The following is a 27,868-nucleotide window of genomic DNA, read 5'->3' as shown; positions in this document are numbered from 1 at the left end:
AAACCACACACAATAATGGTTAGGTATACATAACACCTTATATCTATGTCATACCTGTAGTATATTACTCAGTAGATGACCATGTGCAGGAGGAACATCGCCCATCTGCCGCTCACTCAGCCATCCCAGTACAGCTGTATTTGCCGTCTCCATTAGCTGACATAAATAGCGGTAACAAGACTGGCCACAGGGCCTGGTGGCTTCGTTACAGACATACCGGACACATGCATCATGGAATGCGTCAGCTCCCACCTGTATGAAGAACATATGAGTGGGCACTCACTGACTTACACTGAGAACTGGATAGATCATACAGATGTGTCCCCTTATGTTTTTGTTGTGATGCGCAAACAACTCACAGCATAGTAGGTCACACGATATATGTACGTTCCGGCTACGCATACAAGAGAATGGGAGCCAGTGTGACCCATGGGCAGAGCTGTAGTGGGACACATCTGTAGTGTTGTGTTTAATGTGACAAATACAGCTAGAAAAACAATCATTTCCATCATTAGTGTACAAGTCGGTACTTGTTTCCTAGCATGGCGCCCACTACGCAAATAGCTTAGTGTGCTATTCTGTGTAGGAAAATCGCATCGCGTACAGTCTATACTGCTGACGTTAACTGCACAGGAGTGCTTATACAATGAAATATCGCATACGATCGCATGGCACCAAATGCGATGCGATATTTCATTGTACAAGCACCCATGCCATGAGATGTGATGGGTGCTTACAATGAGATGTGATGCTATGTGATGTGTGCATAGTATGTGATGTGATGGGTGCTTACAATGGTAAGCACCTGCACCTACGCCATTGTTTAGCGTCAACCCCAGTATCCACGCCACCCCGAAGTGTGGTGAGTGCAGCGAGCCCCGCGAGGGGCGGCGGAACGCGTCCTCCGACCTTTTCATAGCGCAGCGAGCCACCGAGCCCAAAGCGTGGGGTGATGTGGATAGTGGGGGTGGCGTGGATAGTCGGGGGGTTTTATCAACAGATTATACTCTCCGTCTATGGGAGTCATGGAATCCCAAGAGGGAGAGTAGCACCTGTAAATTCAGATCCTGGCTGTCAGCCACAGCAGATCATCCAGCACCTGAGGGAAGAATTGTCAGAATTATATACATTTATATTTACAATCGCATCGCACGGTAAAAATATACCATGCGATGCGATTTTACTACGTTTGCGTACGTAAGAAATCTGGGCGCCCTGCTAGCAAACAAGTACCTACCACTCTATACATTTGTAGCTCATTCGATGCTCTCACCTGTGTAAGTGATTCCTTGTTACTCAGCTCCTTGCAGACAGCATCTTGTACTTGTCTGGCAAATTCCTCTCCACAACGTGGCAGCAGCACAGAGAGAACATCAAGGAAGGCATTTCTCACCAGTGGGCACCTCTGCATGGGAGACAGCAGCCAGAGTAATGGTAGCAGCACCTGTGTCAGCTCCTGGATGACACCTTCTGAAATACTGGAACAGATGATAAGGTAAGGCAAGGTAAAGCAAAACATAAGGAATACATATGGCTTTTGGTAATACAGAAAAAATGGGCATAAGTCTAATTAAAGGGCAAAGATTAATAAATATTAAAGCCTAACTAAAGCACAGACAAAGTTTAGTCTATGGAGCTATAATTAAGCTTACAGATTGGAGACACAACACATACATTATGAAAGTTTCCTATAGGAATGAATCCTGCCATGCACACCCTGTGGTTTTTAACTTTTTTTTTTTGAGACGACACGTATATACTGGCCCCACCATGTCTCTGTGTTCTCACCAGTTTTCCTTCACAGTATGAGACAGCAGAGCATAAATCTGCAGCAGTCGGCCATGTAATCCATTGTGGGACACTCCTTTATTTACAGGGGGAAGGTCCTTTGTCATCTGAAGAAGTAGCATGGGATAATCCATCACCTGGACAATGGGCACAAGGGCACGGGCAGCCATGCCACGCACGGCATAGATCGGGTTTTTTCTCAGGTCCAACAGAGGCTCCATTAAACATCTAGCATAAACAGAATATTATAAGGAGACACACTACACAGAATAATGGCAACATATCACATTTCCTGCAGAATATATAAGTACCTGGCTTCACTGTCTCCCCCAGGCTGAAGTTTAGCAAGCAATATGAGGACAGGTTGCAGACTGGGATGCAGCAAATCTTTCTCTTGCCTAGCCCTGAGCAGTTCCTGCATGAGTAAGTCCCGCAGGCCTGGATATCTCCGCAGCAGGGTTCCGATGTGTAGCGTGCTCTGCACCGAACTATCAGTATCGCTGTGGGAAAGTTCCAACATGCCGACAGAAAGAGCAGCTGGATAAGAGAGAAGAGAGACATATTGTCACTGATTCACATACACTGCTTATGTTTGTCATGCGCAGTACAACTTACTGAAAAGCTGCAGCGCTGCATTGCGCATGGCCCAACACGGAGAGCGCAGATTGCTGAGGGAAAGTGACATCAAAGCTACGGCATGACTCAGGAGTGTGGCGCGAAGGTTCGCTGATCGCAGCATAGTCTGTAGAGCATGAACTGCGGATACCTGAAATAAAGGATGCTTGAGAATAGTGACTGACATTTATCCCATATGGTATATATATATATATATATATATATATATATATATATATATATGGTATATTTTCTTTGCATCTTGTTTTACCTGTGGCAGGTCTCGTGTCTGGTCCCAGTTAGGGGGAAGCGGCTCCTTAGCGAATGTTAGTAAAGATGGCACACAGGCTTCAAGAAGAGGATGCTGCTGTCCCTCCGCAGATAAGATGCATTGCAGGAGTACAGGAAAGCCCGCAGCTCTGCGAGTTACAGAGAGAGAGCTCTGTGACCTTACCTGTACCAAAGCCTGTAAAGCATACAGCATGTCAGGGACTGACACCATAGTATATGCTATACTATATAAGGTGCATACCATACCTGCTCCATCATTTCCCTCGGAAGATCTCTCAACTTTGGGTCTTTATGTTGGAGCAATGCAGCACAAAGCCTGGTAAATCCTGTAATGCAGCCATCAACTGCCCCCTGGGAATACATATATATTAATATTCATACCCTAGTCAAGAACCAATTTACAATTTAAACACAAAATTAAAATGATAAAACAAACAGAGATTTGAATTCCGCACAAGGTTTTTCCTCCACACTGGGTTCCGCTCCAGAGTGAACGGACCCCCGTTGTGGGGGATGTGGCCTGAGTAGACTACACCAACTATACTCTCTACTGAAGCCCTTGTGGGGGTCAGGTTTCTGGTTGCTGGTGCTCCCTTGAGTCCAAAAACATATATGAAAAACAGGAGAAAAGAATTCTCTTTTGCTGGGGATGCTGAGTAGCCATGACTTTTCTTCAATGCACAACCTGGAAAAAGTGCACGAGAAGGTGGAGAAATCATCCTGAACCCCCATAAAGTGGCAGCTAAGATAGCAGGACCATGTTAGCGCCATAAGGGAATGGTGTCAAATGCAGGATCTATTACCCTATATTTTCTCTGTACCTAACTGCTCTCTTCACTCAATGACCTCTACATAAGAAAAACCCCAAAAACATCTGTCTGTTTAGAACTTACCCAGTGACGACATCTCAGGAATATATCATGATAAGTTGCCACAGACCCTTCTACTACTGAGTCAGTAAGCAGCGGTGTAGAGCCAGACACCAGCTTCTCCACCAGAGGCCCAAGAAACGTTCCAATTTCCTGAGAGGAAATGCACAGACATGACTGGTTACTGTTACTCATCTCAGGGGCTTACATTCAGTTTTAGGGTTCTCACCTTTAAGGAGACCCAGCAACAAGTCATGATGAGGCTGTGTTCCTGTGAGAGCAGAATATCTTCCTGTACATCCGGCAGACCTCTCCCCTGTGCAATCAGCACACTAACAGCTCTGCCCATATCTTCAAATGATGGAGCAGCTACATCTGGGGGACAGAATAAAGGTTTTATTTCTCTGTATATACAATTAAGATTTCATATAATGTCTCCACAGTAGTCGCCAACAATTAGAATAGCACATTCATTATAGTAATGTCTGTATTGATGCCACATGTATATATTCTATGATTTCTATTGAGGGTGTTAAATTACAAAAAAAATTATTGGGGTTAACACCCATAAATACTCTTGGAAGTCTGCATCCATCCCATAAATAAGAAGTTAGACAGCTTTGCTAAATTCTGGTACCCACTGGTACATCTTGAAGAACATGCACATTAAGTGGACTGGAAAAGTGCATACTGGGACATAACACCACCAGCAGGGCTCACCTGAAGGCTCCTCATCCCATGCTTTATGCAACAGGCTCAAGATGAAGGATGCTATCTCCTGCAATAAGCACACCAGTTTCTGTAGTATACAGCGCCAACTAGGGATGAGGTCAGCCTGCAACAGGGATTGTGATACAGAGGAGACATCCAGCAGACACAACCGCAGGGCAGAAAGCACACCTAGAGACAGGGCGAGAGAGTGGGGAGAAGGAAGCAGGGTACAATAGAAGATTTATCCCACATTAAATGTGCATAGATGACATGCATGTACATGTATGAACTCTATTTTGCAGAAATATATTACATGGAAAAGTAACGTATTGCTGGTGGTTTCTGATTTTTTGTCAATCGTTTAGATAACTTACCAAGGGTGGGATGTACTATGTGAAAATGCAGCCAAAACTGTGAAAACTTCTGTTTTCACACTTTTGTCTGCATTCCCCATATGCACCAAGCTCCAGAAAGCAAAACTTTACAGAGCCTGGACCCAGAAGGCAATGCCATCTATAGATGGTGTTTGACTCATTGAAGTCTATGGAAGTTACAATCTATAATAGGATCCTTTGCAATACAAGGACTTCTGGTTTATTGCCCATGCGTCCAAGTGGATGCCTCTCAGGGAACATTGCGGAGGGAAGCTTATAGGGGGTTATTCTGGTTCACTCCTTCTGGCAAATTCCTTTTTAAATGGACAAAACCATGTGCACTGCAGGTGGGGCAGATGTAACACGTGCAGAGAGAGTTAGATTTGGGTGGGGTTTTTCTTCAAAGTGAGATCTATATTGCAGTGGAAAAATAAAGCAGTCAGTATTTTCCCTGCACAGAAACAAAAAAGGGATTTTTGTAAGAACTTACCGTTCGAATCCCTTTCTCTGATATGGTCCTGGTGACACAGCTCAACACTGGGATGTAGGAGGGTCCGAAGGAGCCAGGCACCTATCCTAAAGTTTTAGAGGGTAGGCTCCTCCCCTACTGCATCCCGGACTCTTCAGTTCAATCTTTCAAAGCCACTGGAATACATAACTCAGTACAAACGCCTGCACATATTATATGCACATTTTATAACAGAAAACTGTTAACTTTTAACCATTTTAACATGAACATCATGAAACTTCTGGCATACTTACTGAGCGTAAGGGAGGGATCGCTGTGTCACCAGGACCATATCAGAGAAAGGGATTCGAACGGTAAGTTCTTACAAAAATCCCTTTTTCTCTTTCAATGGTCCTGGTGACACAGCTCAACACTGGGACGTTCCAGAGCCGGTCCTTTGGGTGGGTACGCTCAGGTCTGCAGCTCTCAGCACTGCTCGCCCGAATGATGCGTCCTCCGACGCGAACTCATGGAATCTATAGAATTTGGCAAATGTGTGAACAGATGACCAAGTGGCAGCTCTGCAAACCTGCTCAGCTGTGGCCCCATGTCGAACCGCCCAAGAGGTGGCAACTGACCTGGTGGTATGCACATTTATTTTGGCCGGTACTGGTCTACCCACTTTGGTGTATGCAAAGGCTATCACAGACCGCAACCACCTAGCAATAGTCTGCTTAGATGCAGGCCAACCAATTTTGTGTACGTCATACAATACCAACAATGTGTCAGTCTTCCTGACACTCTTCACTCTGTCCAACATATATGCGTAAGGCACGCACAACATCCAAAGTTCTCAACTTGTCCCTTTTCTTAGAACCCTCTGGGGGTTGAAACACAGGTAGAACTATCTCCTGATTTAAATGGAAGGTAGATACCACCTTCGGTAAAAACTGAGGCACTGTTCTTAAAACAGCCCTGTCATCATGAAAAATTAAGAAGGGAGATTTACATGACAAAGCTCCCAATTCTGAAACTCTTTTAGCAGATGCTACTGCTAACAAAAACACTAGCTTCCACGTGAGAAACTTAAAGTCAGCCGACCTTAAAGGTTCAAAAGGTGCCTTTTGAAGGCATTCCAAAACCAGTGATAGATCCCAAGGTGCTACTGGTTGCTTGTATGGAGGTTTCAACCTGGATACTCCTTGTAAAAAGGTTTGAATTTCCGGCAAAATGGCTATCTTTTTCTGGAAATAGATGGACAAGGCCGAAATCTGCACCTTCAGTGACTGAAGGCTTAGGCCCGATGAAAAACCATCTTGTAAAAATTCCATCATTCTTGATAGCTTAAAATGAGATGTATGAGCCTTTCTTCTCTCACACCATCGAATGTAAGTCTTCCAGACTCTATAATAATTTGCCGAAGATACAGCTTTTCTGGCTTTTATCATCGTCTGTACTACTGCCTCAGAAAACCCTTTTCTTTTCAAAATGGTGGTTTCAATAGCCAGGCCGTCAAAATCAATCGATCTGAATCCAGGTGATTGAATGGGCCTTGTCTTAGAAGGTCTGGTCTCAGAGGTAGACGCCATGAGTCCACAGACAACCTCTGAAGCCTCGAGTACCAGGATCTCCTTGGCCAATCTGGGGCCACTAAGATCACTGGAACCTTCTGCCCCTGTATTTTCTTCAGAAGTCTCGGTAACATTGGTACTGGTGGGAATGCATAAAGGAGATCTCCCTGCCAGTGAATAGTCATGGCATCCACTGCCTCCGCTAGTGGATCCCTTGTTCTGGCGTAGAACCTGGGCACTTGACAGTTGATCCTGGATGCCATCAGGTCCACATCCGGAGTTCCCCACATCGAAGTGATTTGTTGAAACACCTGAGGGTGTAAGCTCCATTCCCCTTCCTTGAGCTCCTCCCTGCTCAGGAAGTCGGCTTCTATATTCTCTATTCCTGGGATGAATATAGCCGATACCGCTGGAACATTCTGTTCCGCCCATAGGAAGATTCTGGATACCTCCCACATGGCCAATCTGCTGCGTGTACCTCCCTGGTGATTCAGATACGCCACAGCTGTGGCATTGTCGGTCTGAATCCTCAAAGGGAGGTTCTGTAACCTGTCTCCCGCCAAGGAAATCACTTTCCAGACAGCTCTCAGCTCCAAGATGTTGATTGGTAACGCTGATTCCTCTGCCGTCCACAGGCCCTGAAGCCTGAGATCCAGGACTATTGCCCCCCAGCCCCTGAGACTGGCGTCGGTAGTTACTATCAACCAGTCCCAGGTCTGTAATGACCGACCCCACTGAAGGGAATCTACTTCTGTCCACCATTTCAAGGATTCTCGGGTGTCCGAAGACAGCACTATCATCTCGGATTTCATGGTCAAAGTGTTTCCTGACCAAGCTGACAAAATGTTCCATTGGAACCTCCGAGAGTGGAACCTGGCAAATTGAAGCGTCTCGAATGACGCCACCATCTTCCCCAGGAGCTTGAGGCACCTCCATACTGAAATGCTCTAAACCCTGAGAATCTCCTGGACTAGGGTGACCAGATCCCTGGCCTTTACCTCCGGGAGGAATACCCGATGAAGATGGGTGTCCAGTATGACTCCCAAAAATTGGAGCCTTTGTGACGGTACCAACTGAGATTTTTGCAAATTTAAAATCCAGCCGTGAGCCTGCAAAAAACTGATGGCCTCTGCCAAGTGACTCTGCAGCATGGCTGCTGACTCTGCTTTGAACAGGAGATCGTCCAAATAGGGTATTACTGTGATTCCCCTGAGCCTCAGCACCGCCGCCATCACTGACATTATCTTTGTGAATACCCTTGGCGCGGTTGCTAGCCCAAAGGGTAACGCCCGGAATTGTAAATGCAGGTCTCCTATGGCAAACCTCAACAAGGTCTGATGCTCCGGGTGTATAGGGACGTGCAAATATGCGTCCTGGACATCCATGGACGCCAAAAATTCTCCCTGGTCCAGACTCAGGAGTACTGACCGTAGGGACTCCATTTTGAAATGGTCTACCCATAAATGAACATTTAGGGATTTCAAATTTAGTATTGGTCTGAAAGACCCATCTGGTTTGGGCACCAGGAACAGCGTGGAGTAAAAGCCTTTCTTCCACTCTGCCCTGGGGACTGGTGTAACCACCCCTTTTTCCAAAAGGGAGTGAGCTGCTCTCACAAGAGCTGTACGCAGCCGTGCCTCCTTTGGTAAGGATGTGGGGATGAACCTCTTCGGAGGCGGCCCTCTGCAAGGGATTTTGTAACCCTGTGTTATAATATCTAACACCCAGGCATCCTGGCCTAGAGAAGCCCAAGCGTCCCTGAAGAGTGTGAGACGCCCCCCCACTTTTGTCACTGTCGGGCGAAGCCCCTGACAGTCATGCAGAGGGTTTATCCTCTCCTTTTGTGGCAGGCTTCTTGTGAAAAGAGCCAAATTTTGACTTTTGTGTCTTGCCTCTAGAGGACTGAAACCTTCCCCTGAAAGACTGTCCTCGAAAGGACGCACCACCTCTAGGGGAGGGCCGAAAGGACGGCTTAAAAGCAGAAAATCTGGACGTCTGCTTTGCTGAGGAGGCCGGCAGGAATGTACTTTTGCCGCCCGTGGCCTGTTTTATAATCTCCTCTAATTCGGTACCAAAGAGTACCTTTCCTTTGAAGGCTAATGTTTCCAGAGCCTTCTTGGACTCATTGTCTGCTTCCCAGGCTTTAAGCCAAAGCACTCTCCTGGCATTAATGGAGACTGTGGACACTCTGGTTGCCATTTTAATAGCTTCCTCCTCTGCTTCCACTGCATATTCTGCCGCTGCCTTAATCTTTTCTGCAAGCAGTAATGCTCCAGGGTCAGCCTGCAGCATGGTGCATAATTCACCAGCCCACTCTATCATGGCCTTAGAGACCCAGGCTGAAGCAATAAGGGGCCGTAAGGTAAACCCCACCCCTTCAAAGATAGCTTTGAGGTTTCCCTCCAGCTTTTTATCCACAGAATCTTTAAAAGCTGCACCGCCCTGTACTGGCAATACAGTAGCCTTGGACAAACGTGCCACTGAAGCGTCCACAACTGGGACCTTTTCCCAGAGCTCCGCATGAGACTCTGGCATGGGGTACAGACTAAGGAATCGCTTAGGCATCTGAAGCCTCTTATCAGGAGTTTTCCAAGCCCCTTCTAACAATTCCTGTAACCCCTCATCTGAAGGAAAAGTAACAGCCTCCTTCCGCTGTCGCTTAAAAACACCTTTAACAGGAGTCTTATCCTCCACAGACAGCTTTAAAGCCTGCTTCACAGCTACAATGAGATCCTCTATACCAGCAGCAGAGTTCTCTTCCAAATCATCACCCTGATCCCAGGGGATGTCAGTATACTCTCCTTCCTCTTCATCTACCACAGTAGTTAAAGCATAAGACCTTCTAGGGGTCCCTGCCACATCATCCATTTTGTCCAGCATTTCACTGAACCTGTTGATCCCTTTAGCAGTATCCTGCATCACCTGAATCAGTGCAGGATCTGCCTGGGTAAGAGGCAAGGAGCCGGACGACTGCTGAGATGATGGCATAGGTCTCTGTGATTCTACCAGCCCATCACTCTGCCTGTCCAAAAGCTGCACCAAAGCGTTTACTGACCTGCCTAGGGCCCTGGCCCACGCAGGTTCCATCTGCTCTGCCCTATGGGGTTCACTGCCCATGGGTCTCACATCAGCGCAAGTAATACATAAGCCCCCCTTGGCCATCTGCTCAGGGACAAACTTTTGTGTGCAAACATTGCACGCGCTCAGTGCACTGAGGGCTCCCTCCCCCAAAACCACAGCCTGATGCTCAGACATGATGCAAGTGATAAATGTATATCTATCAGTATACACAGTACAAACAATGTACAAGCGTTTATACAGAGGCAATGCACCCAGTCACTTATCTGTCTGTTGGTTTCAACTGCGGGGAAGCGATGCCCAGGAAATCCAAGTCACTCTGCCAGGATCAGTAAGCCAGCTCAGCTCCGCTGCAAGCGTTCTGAAAGGCGCCAAAGTCAGAGTGAAGGAAGAGACCACAGGTCCCTGCTGCTGCGGGGTCCGTGACCTTTTGGCGCCAACCACCCCCAGCCAGCCGCTCCTTAGGTAGGATTTCCTAGTTCCAGTGTCTCCCCCTCAACTGGGGATCACTTGGAACATGCCTGTCACAACGCTGCTGTCCTCTCATCTAGGAGCTCAGCGTGTAAGCTCCGCATAAAATGGCCGCCGCCATCACGGAGCGCCTGTCCCCCATGATCCCCACCTAAATGTGGAGCCGGTTTCAGGGTACTCCGGAGCCCAGGCAGCCTTTTAGAAAAGGCTATAAGCGCTGCACAGGGAGACCAGACAGTGTCTCCCCTGTGCACAGTGAGCTGACAGGACGCGCTTCTGTCAGCTCCTGCTGCGCTAGCAGTGTGAGGATTCACTATGAGAATCCTCACACTGTGCCTACCTAGCTAGGGTGAAAGTTAATAAAACAATAAAAATCCCCTAACTACTCTAATTCTTCGGCTGCTCCTGCAGCCCTTTAGAATAGCACCCACTCCAGTGGGCACCTAACACGAACTGAAGAGTCCGGGATGCAGTAGGGGAGGAGCCTACCCTCTAAAACTTTAGGATAGGTGCCTGGCTCCTTCGGACCCTCCTACATCCCAGTGTTGAGCTGTGTCACCAGGACCATTGAAAGAGAAAAAACTCCCCCAAATCTAATTCTCTCTGCACGTTACATCTGCCCCCCTGCAGTGCACATGGTTTTGTCCATTTAAGAAGGAATTTGCCAGAAGGAGTGAACCAGAATAACCCCCTATAAGCTTCCCTCCGCAATGTTCCCTGAGAGGCATCCACTTGGACGCATGGGCAATAAACCAGAAGTCCTTGTATTGCAAAGGATCCTATTATAGATTGTAAGTTTACGAGCAGGGCCCTCATACCTTTGACTGTCTGTAAATACCCAGTTTGTTGTATCACTGTCTCCCATTGTAAAGCGCAACGGAATATGCTGCGCTATATATATAATTCTAATCACAATTCTGCGTATACATTATTAATGCCGGTATTGATCCAATAAATGGTGTATCGCATCCAAATTGCAATGTATAGTAAATCCCACCCCAAGTGTTAATTTCCACAATTAGGTTGCACAGTGACTAATACAGCATCTGATCCAACACAGGCAGAAGCAGCATAACATTATACACATGAAGCATGCAGGTTCCCAACCTAATGGAGCATTAGCCACATTTACTAGTGCTAAATATTTCTACAGATTGGTTTATCCCAATTTTATTCAGTGGCGGGGTAAACAAAACACAAAATCACCCCTCAGAAGGAGTCTTTTAAATTATCACAGGTGCCAGTTGGGGAGTGCAGGGGGCAATCACTAGTGGGCACCCTGAGTATGAGCTCTAATTTCAGCCATCTTGTGGCGCCTGGGAATCAGCATACTGCATTTAAGTTAAGCAAGCCCCCTGGACGATAAGCGCTGGCAGTCCCCATGGGATCAAAAAATGACATAGCCCGGAAATCTACCAGGGTGGCAAGTGCCAACAGCGCAGCTTGGCCCAGAGGATTTCCGGCATACTACTTATGTGGTTAACGAATACAAGATCAGAGGTTGTTTAGAGTGACCAGATCTCTGAGAATTGCTTATTTATTTCTTTGTGTACCTAAGAAATCACATGTCCATACTCACCATGCATGGGCTTTGTACTTGCTGCCACTAGAAGGTTTTCCTGTGCACAGCTGTAGTGATCCTGGAGCATCCTGGTAAGATACGTTACAAGGCCCAGGGCAGACAAAGGTACATTTCCTGCTAACTGAATGGATTCATCTGGCCTTTAATAGAGAACATATAACATTAACTGGTATTATACATGCTTTACTCCAGTTGTCTTTACTTTTCACAGATATATACACTGGTAAAAGAGAGCACAATTTGGTCCATCCCCCAGCCAAGAAGCCCAGGAGGTAATGTGTAGCCATAGGAGATACATCAGCCCACAGAGTCCAAAAGGCACTCCCCTGCCACAGAGTATAGGAGGCTTTCCTTAGACCAGTGGTCAGGGAACTCGGTCCTCATTACCCCGCACAGTGCATGTTTTGCTGGTAACCCAGGTGCACAGGTGTACTAATTACTCACAGACACAAATTATAAGGTCCGCAGGTGGAGTTAATTATTTCACTTGTGATTCTGTGAGGAGACCTGCAAAACATGCACTGCGTGGGGTAATGAGGACCGAGTTCCCTGACCACTGCCTTAGACACAGGAGCCATCCCCTGGAGAAAGAACACAGAGAGCCACAGAAGGCACCCACAGAGCACAGGCAGTCCTGTTAGTGGTGTTAGTGGGGCCTGGGGAGAGGTATTGATAAATAAATGTCCCATGAGGACAAGGTATGAGAAACACTGGTGTACAGCAGGGGTAGGCAGCCTCGACCGTCCTCTGCACCCTTGCTAGACAACCTGTGCCACTCAAGATGCTTATGGAACTACACATCCCAGCATGTCTTGGCTCAGTTTTACTGGTCGGGCTTCCACAGCTGCTGCTTGCCACTGGTGTAGAAGATGGTTGTGGGCTGCATTTATTATGGAAGGAGTTCCACCAGTTAATATGAATGGACATAATAAAGCAGGTGCACAATGTCACTTGCTTGACTTAGGCATGCTAAGACTTGCAGTTCCACACCAGTTAGATCCAAATCTAACTCATCAGGGGAAATTTAAGAACAAATGACTAAGAAAGCAGACAAGTCATTTAAACAAGCTTGGGAGGGATAGGCATATGAATATTGATAGAAGGAATCAAGGATCAAATAGAAAAGGGGTTGAGGTTACATTTCACACCCAAAAGACATTCAACAGCCGGGTACAGCAATGCTTGGAGATTACATACATTCTAAGCTTGTAAATAGACAGACCCAGCTGATGAGCTACCTGTGCTTGCAAGCAAGAGGAATTACATAATGAAAGCCCACTTGAGGCAGAATAAGTGGGTCAGGCTGTTTCACAATCACTCTCTTGGGCAATAGGGGGGGGGGGCGTCACTATTTGTTTTACATCTCTTGGTAATGTTGAAGTGTTTTATATAACAATTATCATTTTGTATTAAACATTGTTTAAATGGGTTCTGTCAATCCCTGTCTCCATTTAGTTGTAAATACCTTTGCAGCAAGGTTTTCACGAGGACAGCCCCAGCCTCCGCCAGCGGTACGCGAGGACTGCAGAGAGACTTATGTCCTAGCTCGAACAGCATGTTGGTCAGTGACTCTGGAGCAGGCAGGAAAAAACGAGCCAACAAATCAGATGCCATCTCTCGGATCTAGATGTAATGATAGAGGCAACAGAATGAAATGTCCAAGTAGAAATGGCAATTACACAATTTGATCTATGGATGTCACAAGAATATTTGGGATCTGGACTATAGGTTGGCAGTCAACAGGTCGACATGGACAATAGGTCAACACAAGACAAAGGTCAACATGGTAAGGATGGACACATGATGAAAAGGTTGACATGAGTTTCCATTTTTGAACTTTTGGGTGCTGATGTCATGTGATGGCAGTGGCCCACCCTAAACACACATTGGCCCGCCAGCGTTCCCAGGGGAACACCCATAAAATGCTGGGCGTTCCCCTGCTCCAGCCCACCCGCACATGCATAATCGGAATGATGCTCAATTGGGCCTCGTCTGATCAAAGCTGAATTACCCCCAAAGTGTTTGCTCTCTGCCACAGGTCTGGTCTGCATATCAGTGCTGAAATACAGACTACGCTGTGCTAGATAAATATACAAAACAATGATGAGCTTATAATCCAAGCCTCCCCATTCCACAATTGCCGCTATAGAGCCTTGGGCATGAACCATGACATCATCACAGATCTTCTCCTTTCCTCTCAGCACATTGCCATCTGATATATCAGGCTCCACTGTATTATCCTCCCCATGACTGCCTTTGCTCAGCATACTGCCATCTGACTGACACAATGCAACTGGGTTACACATCCCCTGCTCTCTTTTCCTCAGTCTCTGGCAACCGTCACAGTACAACTTGGTTATACCTCCCTTTGGTGTCTAACGGACATGGAGAAGTGTGCCAGTGGAGAACTTGCCCACGTCAACCAAACAGCTGCTATACATAATTTTAAAGAATGCACTTGAAAAATGTTGCCTCACAGCTGATTGGTTGCCATGGGCAACTTCTCCACTTGCTCACGTTTCCATTATTTTCAGTGCTTCATTAATAGACCCCTGGTTCTGCTTTACTCAGTCTATTGTCACCTTAATGTCATGATACAAATAGATTTCACCTCCACGGCCCTTCTTTCATCAATCAGTTGTCACCGGACCATCATGATACAATTGGCATACACCTCCCTTGCTCTTATTCCCTTAGTTGATTGTAAATAATGTGACCATCACAAAGTACAGTGTGACACTATAGGCTGAAGGAGAAATAGCTAGGTAATACCTCCCTGCTCCTCTTTTGTCAGTCCATTGTAACCTGACCATCACAACGCTCTTTTCCACCTCCCCTGCTCTTTTTCCTCAGTCTACTGTTATCTGACCATCACATTACAACTAGGTAACACACCTCCTACCACCTGCTGTATCTTGGCAGTTCCTGGCCATAGTAACTATCACCTGCTGGCAATCTTCTTGCTCCTAATTTACTGGTCATATGTGCTGATTTGGAATGTCCGGTCATTTCTGAGCACACAGAAATGAATCCTATTGGTGAAGCTTAGCTGCATTAGTTCCATCAGTGGCCCAAAGCATGCACAAAATAACAGCATGCAGTTGTATGCATATATCAGACTTTAAGGGAAATCAGTTTATTAGGTAAATAAAGTTGTCCATGTAAAACAAAATATTTCCTTCAAATATAATTACATACTGCAGATGACTTAGGATTTACCTCATTAGTGCTATCCTGTATACATCCCAGGAGAGCCTGCATGGTATCAGCGCATAGAAAATCCCAGCATCCTTTCTGCTTTGCATGGTTCAGCAAAAGACACATGTCCTCTGTAGAAAAAACAGTTACTGTGACCAAAGGTTGGATTGTGACGTGCAGAAATACCGTATTTATCGGCGTATAACACGCACAGGCGTATAACACGCACCTTCATTTTAAAAGGGAAATCTCAGGAAAAAGTAAAATTTTCACCTGTCCGAGGCCGCAGGCTGTGTGCCACTCATTGGGCTCCTCCGGGATAGTCCTCACCTCAGCTAACTACCATGTTGGTGTAACTCCGGCTAAATGTCCCGCAGCATCACAGGGAAGCTGCCCGTCCCACCGGAGGGGTCTGCAGCCCGAACAGCGGCTCATAGGCTCCGCCACACGCAGGGGCCGCACACCGAAACTTTCCAGCTCAGCAAAACAAGGCTCCTTCCCGTCTCTTGCTGCCGGCACTCCGCTGCTGCTGCTGCTGCTGGGGCGCTCCGTGCCAGCACCTCTCCGGGACTCATCCTGCACACGGCGCAGGCGCACGGAACTCACGTCACTAGCCCTTGAGAGAAACGCGAGATTTGGCTGGCGCATGCGCCGTTCGCTCATAGGAAGTGGCAACGCTCCCGGTGCGATAGGTTATGCTACGCATGCGCCGACCGGTGGGACGGACGTACTAGAGCAGCCTTTACATACTGGTCCTGTTCCCACTGAAGCTCTATGGGCGAAGTCTGGTGTGGTGCTGGAGCGGGTGCATGCGGGGGGACAGGCGGCTATATCGACGTATAACACGCACATATCGGCGTATAACACGCACCCATCTTTTCCCCCTATTTTCAGGGGGAAAAAAGTGCGTGTTATACGCCGATAAATACGGTAGTTTTTTTTTTTTTAATCCAATATTGAAATTTCACTCCATCCCCCACACCACAGTGCATACATATATGCAATTTTATAAGCTAGCATACAAGACTAATAATAATAATTATTATAATTATTTATGTTCTTACCTGGTCAAATCCTTTTCTTTGACTCCTTAGGGGTCACAGAAAAGATAAGGGTTATAGCATGGAGAGGAGAGTCTGGGCACTAGATAGTTAATTATTTCGCAGCCCAGGACTAGCTTCCCTCTATACTGCACCCCCAGCCACAGGCAGCCAGTTAAATAAAAATCCCATGACAAGGACCAAGAAGGAGGAGAGGGAGAAGGAAGACCAGCGCACACACACAACACACACAGAACTGGTATCATAGGAACAAAACCAAACAAGCCAGTGAGTGGGTGCCCTGTGTCCCCTACAGCATTGAAGAAAAGGATTTAACGAGGTAAGAACATAAATATATTTGCACAGGGGAAGACAATGAGATGTCCCAAAGCTGTCCTCATATGGGAGGGGACACTCCAAAGCTGTACTGAGAATACAAAGGTGTCAAATGCATAAACTAACATGTGAGCAGAAGCCAATGTCGCAGCTTTACAAGCTGCTCCACAGATGCGCTACATTGAGCAGTCCAAGAGGCTTCTCCTGACTCGGTGGAATGAGATGTCCCCACAGCAGGGGCAAGGCCGCCAAAGAAAAGACATAATCAAGTGGAGCCACCTAGCCACGTCTGTTTAGAAGGTGGCTAGCCCCGCTTGTGAAATCATACAGAGAGAATCAGAAGTTCTTGCTTTTGCTGTTTGTGCTGGAAATCCTGTGGAAAAGAACCACAATGGAGACGCTTGTGAAAAATGAGTGCGCATATCTAAGAGACTACCCCTCTGACACTCACATGCACATAGAACCACTCGATGCACAGAAACAGTGGACAAGTACTGCCCCACAATCCAGCCCTAGGAGGAGGAAGGAGCTAAAAATATAATCTGGCCACTAAGAATGTGGCATAAGGGGAGACAGAAGCTCAAACTTCTCTCCTGCTACTGTGCTGTGACATGCAATGCTGTTAAAATGGCTGCCCAGCTTCTAGCAGGTAGGTCCGCGTTCCTGTCCACTCCTCTTCTGGCTGCAGCTCCAGTAGATGAGTGTGCTGTCCCTTATGGAGACCACAGTGGAAGACAATGACCCAGTTGACAGTGCTACTCCCATTAGCGCTAGAGCCATTGGGCTCATTAATAGCAACTTCCTAAAGGACGCCTTTCACTGCCCGCTCCATAAATGAAATAGAATAAGTTAAAAGAAGACCCCCTTAAAACTGTGGCCCACCCCTGCCGCCATCACAGTTAAATTGGCTGCCAGTGGCTGGGAGCGAAGAATAGAGGAGAGGGAGTCCTGGGCTGTTGGGAAAACATAATTAACTATTTGGTGCCAAGACTATCCTCTTCGAGCTATACCCATTATCTTCCCTGTGTACCTTTTTTTTTAAATAGGTTAATGCCACTTACGTGGGGGTTGTCCTTTCTTCTTCTGTGCGCTCCAACAGTCAGTACAGCATTCCATTAGAGAACAGAGGGTAATTAGAGCACTGCACCGTCGCTGGTAATTTCCAGTAGGGGGCAATGATGAGACGGTTAACTGATACAGCCATTCGGTGAAGTCTGGCCATAGAAGAAGAGATAATGGAAATCTGTGTGTGAAATTCAAGTTTATAGACATGTATAAATGGACCGTTACATAGGTCAATACGTGGGTAGTCGTATAGTCCTAAAGTATAACAAGTGTAAAACAAGAAGCCTTGTCATTTCCAAATGCTGAATTCGGTCAATGTCAGACAATCTCTCATAACAGTTATAAGAGTGTTAGGGAACGTAGGCTACATACAGTATACTAAGCTTGACAACACTCCATGTTGTGAATTCATGACTTAGCATGAGCTGAATGGGTATTGGTGGCTTTGCCAGCAGTGAAACACACCACATGTACACTACAAAGCATCTGGGCACTGTATCATACAATTTATATGCTGATAAGCTGCTAGGCTTTGACAATAAAATCCATTATCTCACCAATTGCCTGGGACACTTCTTCCTCCTGGCTTTGTCCCCTGCGCAGGGCTGACAGTGCCCCATCTCTTAGCCTCTCCAGAGCCCTGCGGAGCACTGCCTGCAGTTGTTGCCGGAAGCCTGGACTGTCACAGCCCATATTGTAAGGCAGGTATTTCTTAAGGAGCTGCAGCTCCTCTGGAGAAGGCGGCTGGTTGCTTCTAGGGCCACAGCATAGGAAACTCAGTGCACTAAGGCGGACGCCATCATCAGCAGATTCCAAGCACAGCTGCAGCCTCTCTCCTGCATCAGCCACTCGACCAAAGATCATTTTCTGTGCACGAGCAAGGCTGACCCAAGCACGCAGCTGTGGAGGGCCAAAACCATGCAGCCGGTTTGCCATTAAGTTAGATGATTCAGCAAACATGCGTAGGGTACAAGGCAGAAGATGAGTGGCAGCATTGTTTTGCAGGTTACAGTCTGTGGAACTTAAGGCATCAGAAAGTGGGCAGATCCAAATCTCTGCCCATAGTTTACCCAGCTCCTTCTCATCCAGTTGTCCCCCCTGAAGCCATTCCTGTCTCTGCAGAGTGAGAAGGGTTCTGTACATCTCTGCAGCTGGGGGGCAGAGAAAGTTTGTTGCCAGACAGCAAAACAGGTGAGCTGGGAGCAGGGGGTAACGAGCAAGAACCTGGGGGTAAAATGTGTGAGCTATATAAGAAACTGTTAATAAATAAATAAACCTGTCTGTTGACTTAAAGCTTGCAGATTTTTATCGATAAAACAACTATAATAGTATTCACATGGCTACTGTAGCCCTCTTTATAGCAAAAACAAGGGCTCATTCACACGATCGCTCTCTCTCATTAGAGATACCATGCAATTTGAATTGTTCCTAATGTATTTGGAATTGTTCCAGATTTTGAAATAGAGCCTGCAAACTCCACTGACAAAGACACGATTACATGTACATGTCTGTCTTACATGTACAATAAGAAGAATTGTCAATTAGGAGATTTGAATTTAATATTTACCAGAATAATGAAAGTCAACATCATCTGTCACAGGTGATCAGTGCATAAACTTTGTAACTGTCTAACAATAAAGTGGGGTATTCAATCTGTGCCGATATTAGGGGTGTCAGATCCGACTTTCTTAAAAGTCGGATCTTTTTTTTTCAGAAACGGACGCGGGTTGTCGAATTTGACATGGCTTTTGACAATCCATGGACTTTCCGACACTTCACAGCTGGAAAGTTCATTTCCGACTGTCGAATCGGACAAAACGGCTCGGGATTCCGACTGTCGGGACTTTCTAACAGTCAGAATCCCGGATTGAAAACCCCCTTAATCTTTGTTTCTTCAAAAAGACAACAGTCCGGTATTATAACTGTTGAGACATGTGATCTAATGATAAGCAGTTATAATCATTATCACTGCATAAAAGATTCATGTTTTATTGTGTTTATGTATTAGATGTTATTAATAGAGATGTGCATGTTCGGAATTACTCGGACTTATCCGGATCCCGTTATTGGCTATCGACTGTCACATGTTTTGGATAGCCAATAAGATGATCCGGATAAATCCGAACCTGCACATCTCTAGTGATTAATATACTGTAGTGCCTACATAGACTGTATGCAGCAATACAGTATGAACAAAAGCTACATCTGAATAAACATTCAACATTTTGCGATCCTTAATATGCTACTAAGTACTTAAGAGTTTGTGTGGCCAATATAGAGCTCTGACCTTCTTAGGTCCCAGGTACGGCAGCAGAGCGCACAGTGGAGTGTATCTTGACCGAACCTGCCATGAGAGATCTGTGACTTTTTGCAGCATATCTTGGAGCATGGCTTCCTCTGATAATGCCAACAGCTGGCACTCCATACGGAGAATGTGCAAGTAGTGCTGAAAGCAGCTGAATGTCACTGCAGACATACCATCCACCTATGAATGAGGATTAAATAAGAATAAACACTTGAACTAATACTAGAGGAGAGGAATGTACATACATAAAGAAAATGTGAAATTATACTGCCTTTTGAATAGTTACAACAATAAAGTTGAAGAAAATCGGGTTATTACCGGTATCTCAGCGCCAATCCACAGAAGTCTGGTGAGAAGAGAGGCAATCTTCTTGTTGTCTGTCAGTAGAAATGCTCCCCGGACTTTTAGCAGCCCAGTCAGTTGCTCACGGACCCGCTGCAACCAAAGGCAAAGCACTATAGGAAGGAGGGCGCAGTTAGGGCTTTATACTAAGTGAAACACATCTGAAATTCAAAATTGCGATTACTAATCCTTGCCGCCCTTTGTGCATATGGAGGTACCAGTGAAAGTCCTTCCATTCCAAAAAGGATAAGATAGAAGTGATGATGCATTTCTCCGCCTCCTCTACGGTATCAGATCTTGTAAGCCGCTGATACCGTAGAGGTGGCGGGGAAACGCGTCATGACATCTATATTATCCTTTTTGGAATGTGAGGACTTTCAATGGTAGATATGTACAAAGGGCGGCAAGGGCAGAATTCCCCTAGCCTGCTGGGCACTGCCTGTGATATCTGCATCAAATCTAAAGATCATAGGAAGCCATTTAACAGGCCCCACGGAGGCACCTTATCTATCTGGCCAGACAAGACAAAAAAGTAAGAGACTGGTTGTTTTTTATTTATTTTTAATTTTTTAATTACCTCTTGATTTTTCTAAAAACATACTGACTGCTACTAACACTGCCTGCTTTCCACCAAACGTTATTTAATTTATATATATTTACTGGTTTTTTTTTTACTATCACTGGCCAGTGGTTTATAACGTATAATAAATAGCAGTTAAGTTATTTTCCAGCGCACTTTTTATATGTTTGTCTGTCTTATTTCCTTATTTAAGGATTGAGCAATTCCGTTAGTAAAAAGGCTGCAGGAGATCACCATTTTATTGTTTATAGGGCTTATATAGCACAAGTATTGTGTTTCTGTATTTTCATTTGTCCAACCACCTCTCGAGGATTGACCACAAGTTCTCAATAGGATTAAGGTCTAGGGAGTTTCCTGACCAAGGACCCAAAACTTAGATGTTTTGTTCCTCCGAGCCACTTAGTTATCACTTTTGTATTATGGCAAGGTGCTTCATCATGCTTGAAAAAAGCATTGTCCATCACCAAACGGTTCTTGGATGGTTGGGAGAAGTTGCTCTTGGAAGATGCTTTGATACCATTCTTTATTCATGGCTGTATTCTTAGGCAAAATTGTGAGTGAGCCCACACATGAATGGTCTCTGGATGCTTTACTGTTGGCATGACACAGGACTAATTGCAACGCTCACCTTTCCTTCTCTGAACAAGCGTTTTACCAAATGTCCCAAACAATTTGAAAGAGGATTCATCAGAGAAAATGACTTTACCCCAGTACTCAGCAGACCAATCCCTGTACCTTTTGCAAATATTAGTCTGTCCCTGATGAAGGGAAGTGAAGTGGCCTCTTTGTTGCCCTTCTTGACACCAGCCCATCCTTTAAAAGTCTTTGCCTTACTGCGTGTGCAGATGCACTCACACCTGCCTGCTGCCATTCCTGATCAAGCTCTGCACTGGTGGTGCCCCAATCCCGCAGCCGAATCAACTTTAGGAGATGATCCTTGCGCTGGATGGACTTCTTGGGTGCCCTGAAACCTTTTTTACAACTATTGAACCTCTCTCCTTGAAGTTCTTGATGATCCAATAAATGGTTGATTGAGGTGCAATCTTACTAGTAGTAAGATCCTTGCATGTAAGGCCCTTTTTGTGCAAAGCAATGATGACTGCACGTGTTACCTCTCAAGTAACCCTGGTTAACATAGGACGAACAATGTTTGAAAGCACCACCTTCCTATTAAAGTTTCCAGTCAGCATGACAGCATGATCTACAAGCTTGTTCTCATCAACACTCTCACCTGTGTTAACAAAAGAATCACTGACATGATGTCAGCTACTCCTTATGTAGCAGGGCTGAGATGCAGTATAAATGTTGTTTTTGGGATTAAGTTCATAGTCATGGTAAAAAAGGGACTTTGCAATTAATTGAAATTCATCTGATCAGTCTTCATGACATTCTGGAGTATATGTAAATTGTATACCATCCCATATTCGAAGGCCCTGTGTCGCTAGCCTTGATTTATGCAGGAATGCTTTAATCAAGATTATCAATGAAATTTGCTTTCACAATAATACCAATATTTGTAAATGTAAAAAAAAACCCCTATGATATTGCCGCTGAACTGCCAGATCAGCAGTGATCAGCACACGGGGAGGATCCAAGGGTGTAGTGCGCCCGAGAGATTGGCAGCTGCTGAAATATTATCTTCTGGCTGCCGCCCACTAAGCATTTCTAACTGGCTGCATAACGTGCCGCCGTGTCAGGCAGAGCCCAGACAGGCACATTTGATGCCACCATGCAGGCAAGTGGTTACGTCCTACATGCAAACGTGATGACCTCATTTACCTCAGTAACTAATTTTAATATATTTTGATATTTTTAAATCATGTTTTAGACAGAAAAAAAGTCACAGATTATTAAAATTTGTGTATGCGCAATGCAAAAAAAAAAGAAATCTTGAGAACAAAAAAAAATTATGAAATCGCATTTCTGAATGACTCTGATTGAGCCCCGCCATGTTTTTCATGGCTTCATCAACCAAACCTATTCCTCCTCTGCCACTTTACCTTGAAAACTGTAGTAAGGTTCAGCTTTCTTCTTGCACACAGAGGCTACAATAGGAAGGAGAATGTCCAACAAGGTCACAGTCTAAGGAACCATAAACACAAAAAATAAACACATTAGTCCAAAAATACAGTAAACAACAAATAATGTATTTATTTCCATCACATGTTCTCCCTCCTTCCAGTACAATTAAAATATTTTCCCTGTACGTATTTCATGCAAAAGAAAAAAACACTGTGTTCATCATCAACACTATTTGTACAATGTTGTTGTTTTTTTTTCATTTTTTATTGAGAAATTAAAAAAAAATTAAAACTCACAATTTTGTCAAAAGAAAGCAAACAGCTAACAAAACATTGCAATATGTGAAAATAAGAGAGCAAGATTATGGGCAGTATTCAATGAAAATATTCTCTGTGCACGGCGAGCATTTTTTTTTGCTCGCCGTGCACTCTCCGTGTTCCGGAGGGCTCGCTGCCACTCCTGCTCCCCCTATTCAACGTGTTAAAGACTCGCCGCCCTCTTGTTCTCTCCCCGAGATCGACCCTAACACCTCCGCCAAACTATGCCGCCCCATCTCCCCAGACGAGATCGCAACTGCCCTTAAAGCCCAAAAACCCTCTAAAGCACCAGGCCCCGATGGATACACCTTTTCATACTACAAAACCTTCCAACAAACCCTTACCCCTCATCTCACCTCCACCTTTAATCGTATTCTAAACGGAGAATACTTCCATCCAGACACTACAAGAGCCGTGATAACCGTCATACCGAAACCTGGCAAAGACCCCCAGTCGGTCTCAAACTACCGCCCTATCTCCCTCCTAAACACAGATCTGAAACTCTTCGCCAAAATACTCGCTAATAGACTCAACCCCATTCTCCCATCCCTTATACACCCTGATCAAGTGGGCTTCGTCCCAACGCGACAAGCACTGGACAACACCAGAAGAACCATAAACCTGATTCACCATGCAAATACTTTAAAACTCCCCTCCTTACTACTAGCCCTGGACGCAGAAAAGGCCTTTGACCGGGTTTCCTGGTCTTTTCTGACCCACACACTCCATAGGTTCGGTTTCCAGGGACAATTCCTCCAGGCCATTCAAGCCCTGTACCACAACCCTTCCACATCAGTCTCTGCGGGAGGCATAACCTCTGACTCATTCAATATCTCTAATGGGACCAGACAGGGGTGCCCATTATCCCCACTCATTTTCGCACTAATCATAGAACCCCTAGCCAGCCGAATTAGATCCAATCCTGACATCTCGGGCATCTCGGTTGGTAACTCCAACTATAAAATCTCCCTTTTCGCCGATGACGTCCTCCTTACCTTAACCAATCCCTCTATATCCCTCCCTAACCTTTTTCAAGAACTATCCCTGTACGGTCATTTCTCGGGTTACAAAATAAACCACGACAAGTCTGAAGCACTTCCCCTCCACATCCCTAAACCCACTCTCGACCTCCTTAAATCTAACTTCACTTTTTCCTGGCGCAGAGACTCTATAAAATATCTGGGCATCCACCTGTCAAAAACTTATGCCAGCCTATATAAATTTAATTATCCCCCTCTCCTCCGGGCCATCACACAAGACCTCACCCGGTGGAGTAAACTCTTTATATCCTGGACAGGCCGCATAAATGTCATCAAAATGTCTGTGCTTCCAAAGCTCCTCTATCTCTTCCAGACTCTCCCCATCGCTGTTCCCAAAAGAACCCTTGCCACCCTCCAAACCTCTTACTGTAAATTTATTTGGAACCACAAAAAACCCCGTATACGCCGAAATATCCTCTCTAAGACTTCATCCTCGGGCGGCCTGGGCCTTCCCCTCCTCTCCAAATACTACCACGCGTCCAAACTCAGTCAATTAGTAGCTTGGCACTCTCCCCGAGAGGTGAAGAGATGGGTCGACCTGGAATCGGATCTCGCAAAGGTGCTTTCTGTTTCCTATCTACCCTGGATCCCGCGCCAACAGAGACCCACTACAGCCCTAGCAATACCCACAATTTCCCTCACTCTCTCTGTTTGGGACTCACTTGCCACCAAGCTCTCACTCACCACATACCCCTCCCCCCTGACACCTCTCTGGCAACACCCATCATTCCCCCCCGGCCAATCCCTTCACATGGCCTCCACATGGACCTCAGCAGGAATAACACGCTTTAGGCATATTCACGACAAGAACGCTTTACTCTCCTTCGCTGATCTACAGGAAAAACACCACCTCCCTCACTCTCTCTTCTATCAGTTCCTCCAAATCCGGAGCTTCATCTCATCTTCACTCTCTAGGACGGGTTCTCTTAGAAACCTCACACCCATAGAAAGTCTGTGTGCCCACAGACCTATGGATAAAGGTATCATCTCCCACCTGTATCACTTTGTCCTCACGCCGGATAACCCCTCCCTAGAAACTCACGAAACAGCCTGGGAAGCAGACCTGGAGACTTCTCTAGGAGAAGACTCTTGGAAAGAAATACGACTAGCCATCTCTAAGTGCTCTATCAGCGTAGCTATTAGGGAAAACTCATATAAAGTCTACACCCGGTGGTACCTGGTCCCAACACGCCTTCACGCTATATACCCGTCTGCCACCAACTCATGCTGGCGACAATGCGGCTGCGAAGGAACATTTTTCCACATTTGGTGGACCTGCCCACGTATCAGGCCCTATTGGACCATGGTCCAATCTGTCATAAACTCAACTATACCTGCCTGCCCCCCATTAACTCCTACCACAATGCTCTTGTGTGCCCCAGTCGACCAGTTATCTACTTCCGCAAACAAACTGATTCTCCACATCACCTGCGCTGCCAAGCTACAGATCGCTAAGGATTGGAAAAATCCCACTCCCCCAACACACCAAGAACTACAAAACCGAATCTGGTTTGTCGCCAAAATGGAGTACATAACCAGCCTCCAAAATAACACAGTGGAGAAGTTCCACAAAATATGGGAACCCTGGTACTCCGCAAGAAACATCCCCATTCCGGGACTTGCTTAAGCTCTACTACACCCGCACCAACCCCACATGACTATTACACCCCCTTAGGGCTTCTTGCATCTCATAACCCCACTCTACACCCACCCCTCCCCACCTTCAAACCTCGCTCTCTTTTCCCACTCCCCCCAACAACTCCCCCTCACGTCCCCTCTACACTCTTTCTCTCCCTCCCCCCACTCCTCCCCCCCCTGCTTCCCCCCCAACATTACCAATCATCTCTCTGCTCCATGCCACGCTAGGCTCCCGCACTCCTCTTCCACATTCCTACCACACTCGATCTTCCTCTACCCTCCCACCCATGTTCCTCCACCCCCCTCTGTTTACCTCTGTTTGTTACAGTACATCTACACCAAGGACCTTGTTTGACATCGGCTCTGTTACTTTACCTCCTATTAATCATTTGGTCCTGTGCTAAAACTGTAACCAATGTACGATGTACTTGTTAATGTTTTGTTTACCAATCTTCAATAAAATATTCGAACAATAAAGACTCGCCGCCACTCGCGGCGAGTCTTAACCCCTGCAGCGGACGAGCGTCCGCGGCAGGGAGCTGTCAGGGAGCCGGGGGACGTAGCAGCCAAGAGAGATTAAAGTCTCTCTTGGCTGCTGCAGGGGATATGGGGAGGGGAGCAGGGCTCCCCTGGACCCAGGCAGCACAGGCTGCCCCCCCTATAGCCAGCGGGGGACCCAGTATTCACTGTACCCGAACGTGCATCGGGTGCAGTGAATATATGAATATCTAATGAGCGGCTCGAGCGCTCCGGCCCCCTGCTGGCTGCACTGTGTAAAAAAAAAAAAAAAAAAAAATGTAAAAAAATATTTTTTTTAAAATTAAATATATATTCATGTGCTTCAGGCACATGAATAAAAATAACATGGCCCTTCACAGAAAAAAAAACCTGATTTTTTGACACCAAAATTAAAAAAAACACCCTTTTAGTTTAAAAGTTCACATTCCTGCTCTCCATCAAAAGATGGAGAATTTCTACACGGAGAGAGACGGCGAGAATCACTTAGAAAGACGGAGAATATTTCACATTGAATAGGGTGGCTCGCCTTTGGAGAAAAAAAACCTCTCTCCACCGCGTGAAAAGCACAAACTCTCCAGAAATCACAGCGAATTTTTCTCATTGAATACTGCCCTATATAGTGATATTAAAATCAGAATCATTTCATTGATGAAAGAAAAAAGTCATTTTCGTATAACAAAATAAAAGGTGAAAAAGGGGGGGGGGGAGAACAAGGGATCAGGGGGGGCAAGGTAGGAGGTAGGGAAGGACACATACAGCTATGCATCTATGGCTCACATAACCTTATCAGACTCAATGGACTACAAACAATGTCATCATGGGTAAGAGCATGAATAAATAAAATATAAATATAAGCATGGGATATGTAAATGCAAAATAAAAAGCATCTCTACACAAACAACCTGTAACAACAGAAACCTTGTGGTTGATTCAAAGACTCTGGAAATGTGAGATTGGACGTTGTATATAAACCTTATAATTATATAAGGTTCCCATTTTGTGGGAAACATTGTACACCACATTCCAGGTCAGAAAGGTCCGGGTTCCTTGTGCAGAGAGAGTTAGATTTGGGTGAATTATTTTGTTTCTGTGCAGGGTAAATACTGTCTGCTTTATTTTTACACTGCAATATAGATCTCACTTTAAAGTAAAACCCCACCAAAATTTAACTCTCTCTGCACACGTTACATTTGCCCCACCTGCAGTGCACATGGTTTTGTCCATTTGAGAAGGAATTTGCCTTTGCGAGTGAATCAGAATAAGGGCCATAATGCAAACAACATGATGATAAAGTGACAGAAATGTGCTATGGAGTAGCATGTCAGCATTCGCCTTACCTGGCTGGAAGAATGTATTTCACTGGTTAGGAAACCTCCACGACCACAGGTTAGCAGTCCTCGTAATACTGCAATTAGCCCCACTTCATCTAATGGACGGTCAGGGACAGTCACATGCAGCTCTCCAAACCATAGCTCCCCGGAGGCTGGAAGACAGACATAGAACAAAATCCTATAAGAACATATACACATATTATTCTATAACATATATATTTCAGGGCTCCTGCGGTTGCAATGACTAAAACATTGTTTCGCATGTTTATCACATCCTTCCTTTCTACCTTCACAAACTTGTTATCTACATGGGTTAGGGGGGAAAATGATCAAACAC

At 45.7% G+C, this 27,868-nt stretch overlaps 1 protein-coding gene across 3 annotated transcripts in view; it reads right to left on the bottom strand.

Moving 5' to 3' along the window:
- The window catches only part of LOC146008996 (tRNA (32-2'-O)-methyltransferase regulator THADA-like), a 63,872-nt gene that overhangs the window by 6,284 nt on the left and 29,720 nt on the right, over nt 1–27,868 (bottom strand). For 2 of the 3 annotated variants that reach the window (XM_083148961.1, XM_083148944.1), the window contains exons 8-26: nt 27,538–27,683; nt 22,665–22,746; nt 20,061–20,197; nt 19,725–19,922; nt 17,995–18,661; nt 17,434–17,586; nt 15,018–15,127; nt 13,264–13,421; nt 11,796–11,938; nt 4,284–4,463; nt 3,793–3,938; nt 3,588–3,716; nt 2,941–3,045; nt 2,675–2,869; nt 2,404–2,554; nt 2,100–2,325; nt 1,789–2,016; nt 1,274–1,478; nt 55–252 (exon numbers count right to left, since the gene is read on the bottom strand). In XM_083148961.1, the coding sequence (XP_083005087.1) occupies nt 55–252; nt 1,274–1,478; nt 1,789–2,016; nt 2,100–2,325; nt 2,404–2,554; nt 2,675–2,869; nt 2,941–3,045; nt 3,588–3,716; nt 3,793–3,938; nt 4,284–4,463; nt 11,796–11,938; nt 13,264–13,421; nt 15,018–15,127; nt 17,434–17,586; nt 17,995–18,661; nt 19,725–19,922; nt 20,061–20,197; nt 22,665–22,746; nt 27,538–27,683 (3,557 nt within the window). The remainder of the gene's footprint in view (nt 1–54; nt 253–1,273; nt 1,479–1,788; nt 2,017–2,099; nt 2,326–2,403; nt 2,555–2,674; nt 2,870–2,940; nt 3,046–3,587; nt 3,717–3,792; nt 3,939–4,283; nt 4,464–11,795; nt 11,939–13,263; nt 13,422–15,017; nt 15,128–17,433; nt 17,587–17,994; nt 18,662–19,724; nt 19,923–20,060; nt 20,198–22,664; nt 22,747–27,537; nt 27,684–27,868) is intronic. The other variant, XM_083148952.1, reaches the window with a different exon arrangement.

Source organism: Crinia signifera, chromosome 1 (genome assembly GCF_055691185.1).
Source record: "Crinia signifera chromosome 1, ASM5569118v1, whole genome shotgun sequence".
Lineage (NCBI taxonomy): Eukaryota > Metazoa > Chordata > Amphibia > Anura > Myobatrachidae > Crinia > Crinia signifera.
This window is presented reverse-complemented; position numbering and strand designations above follow the sequence as displayed.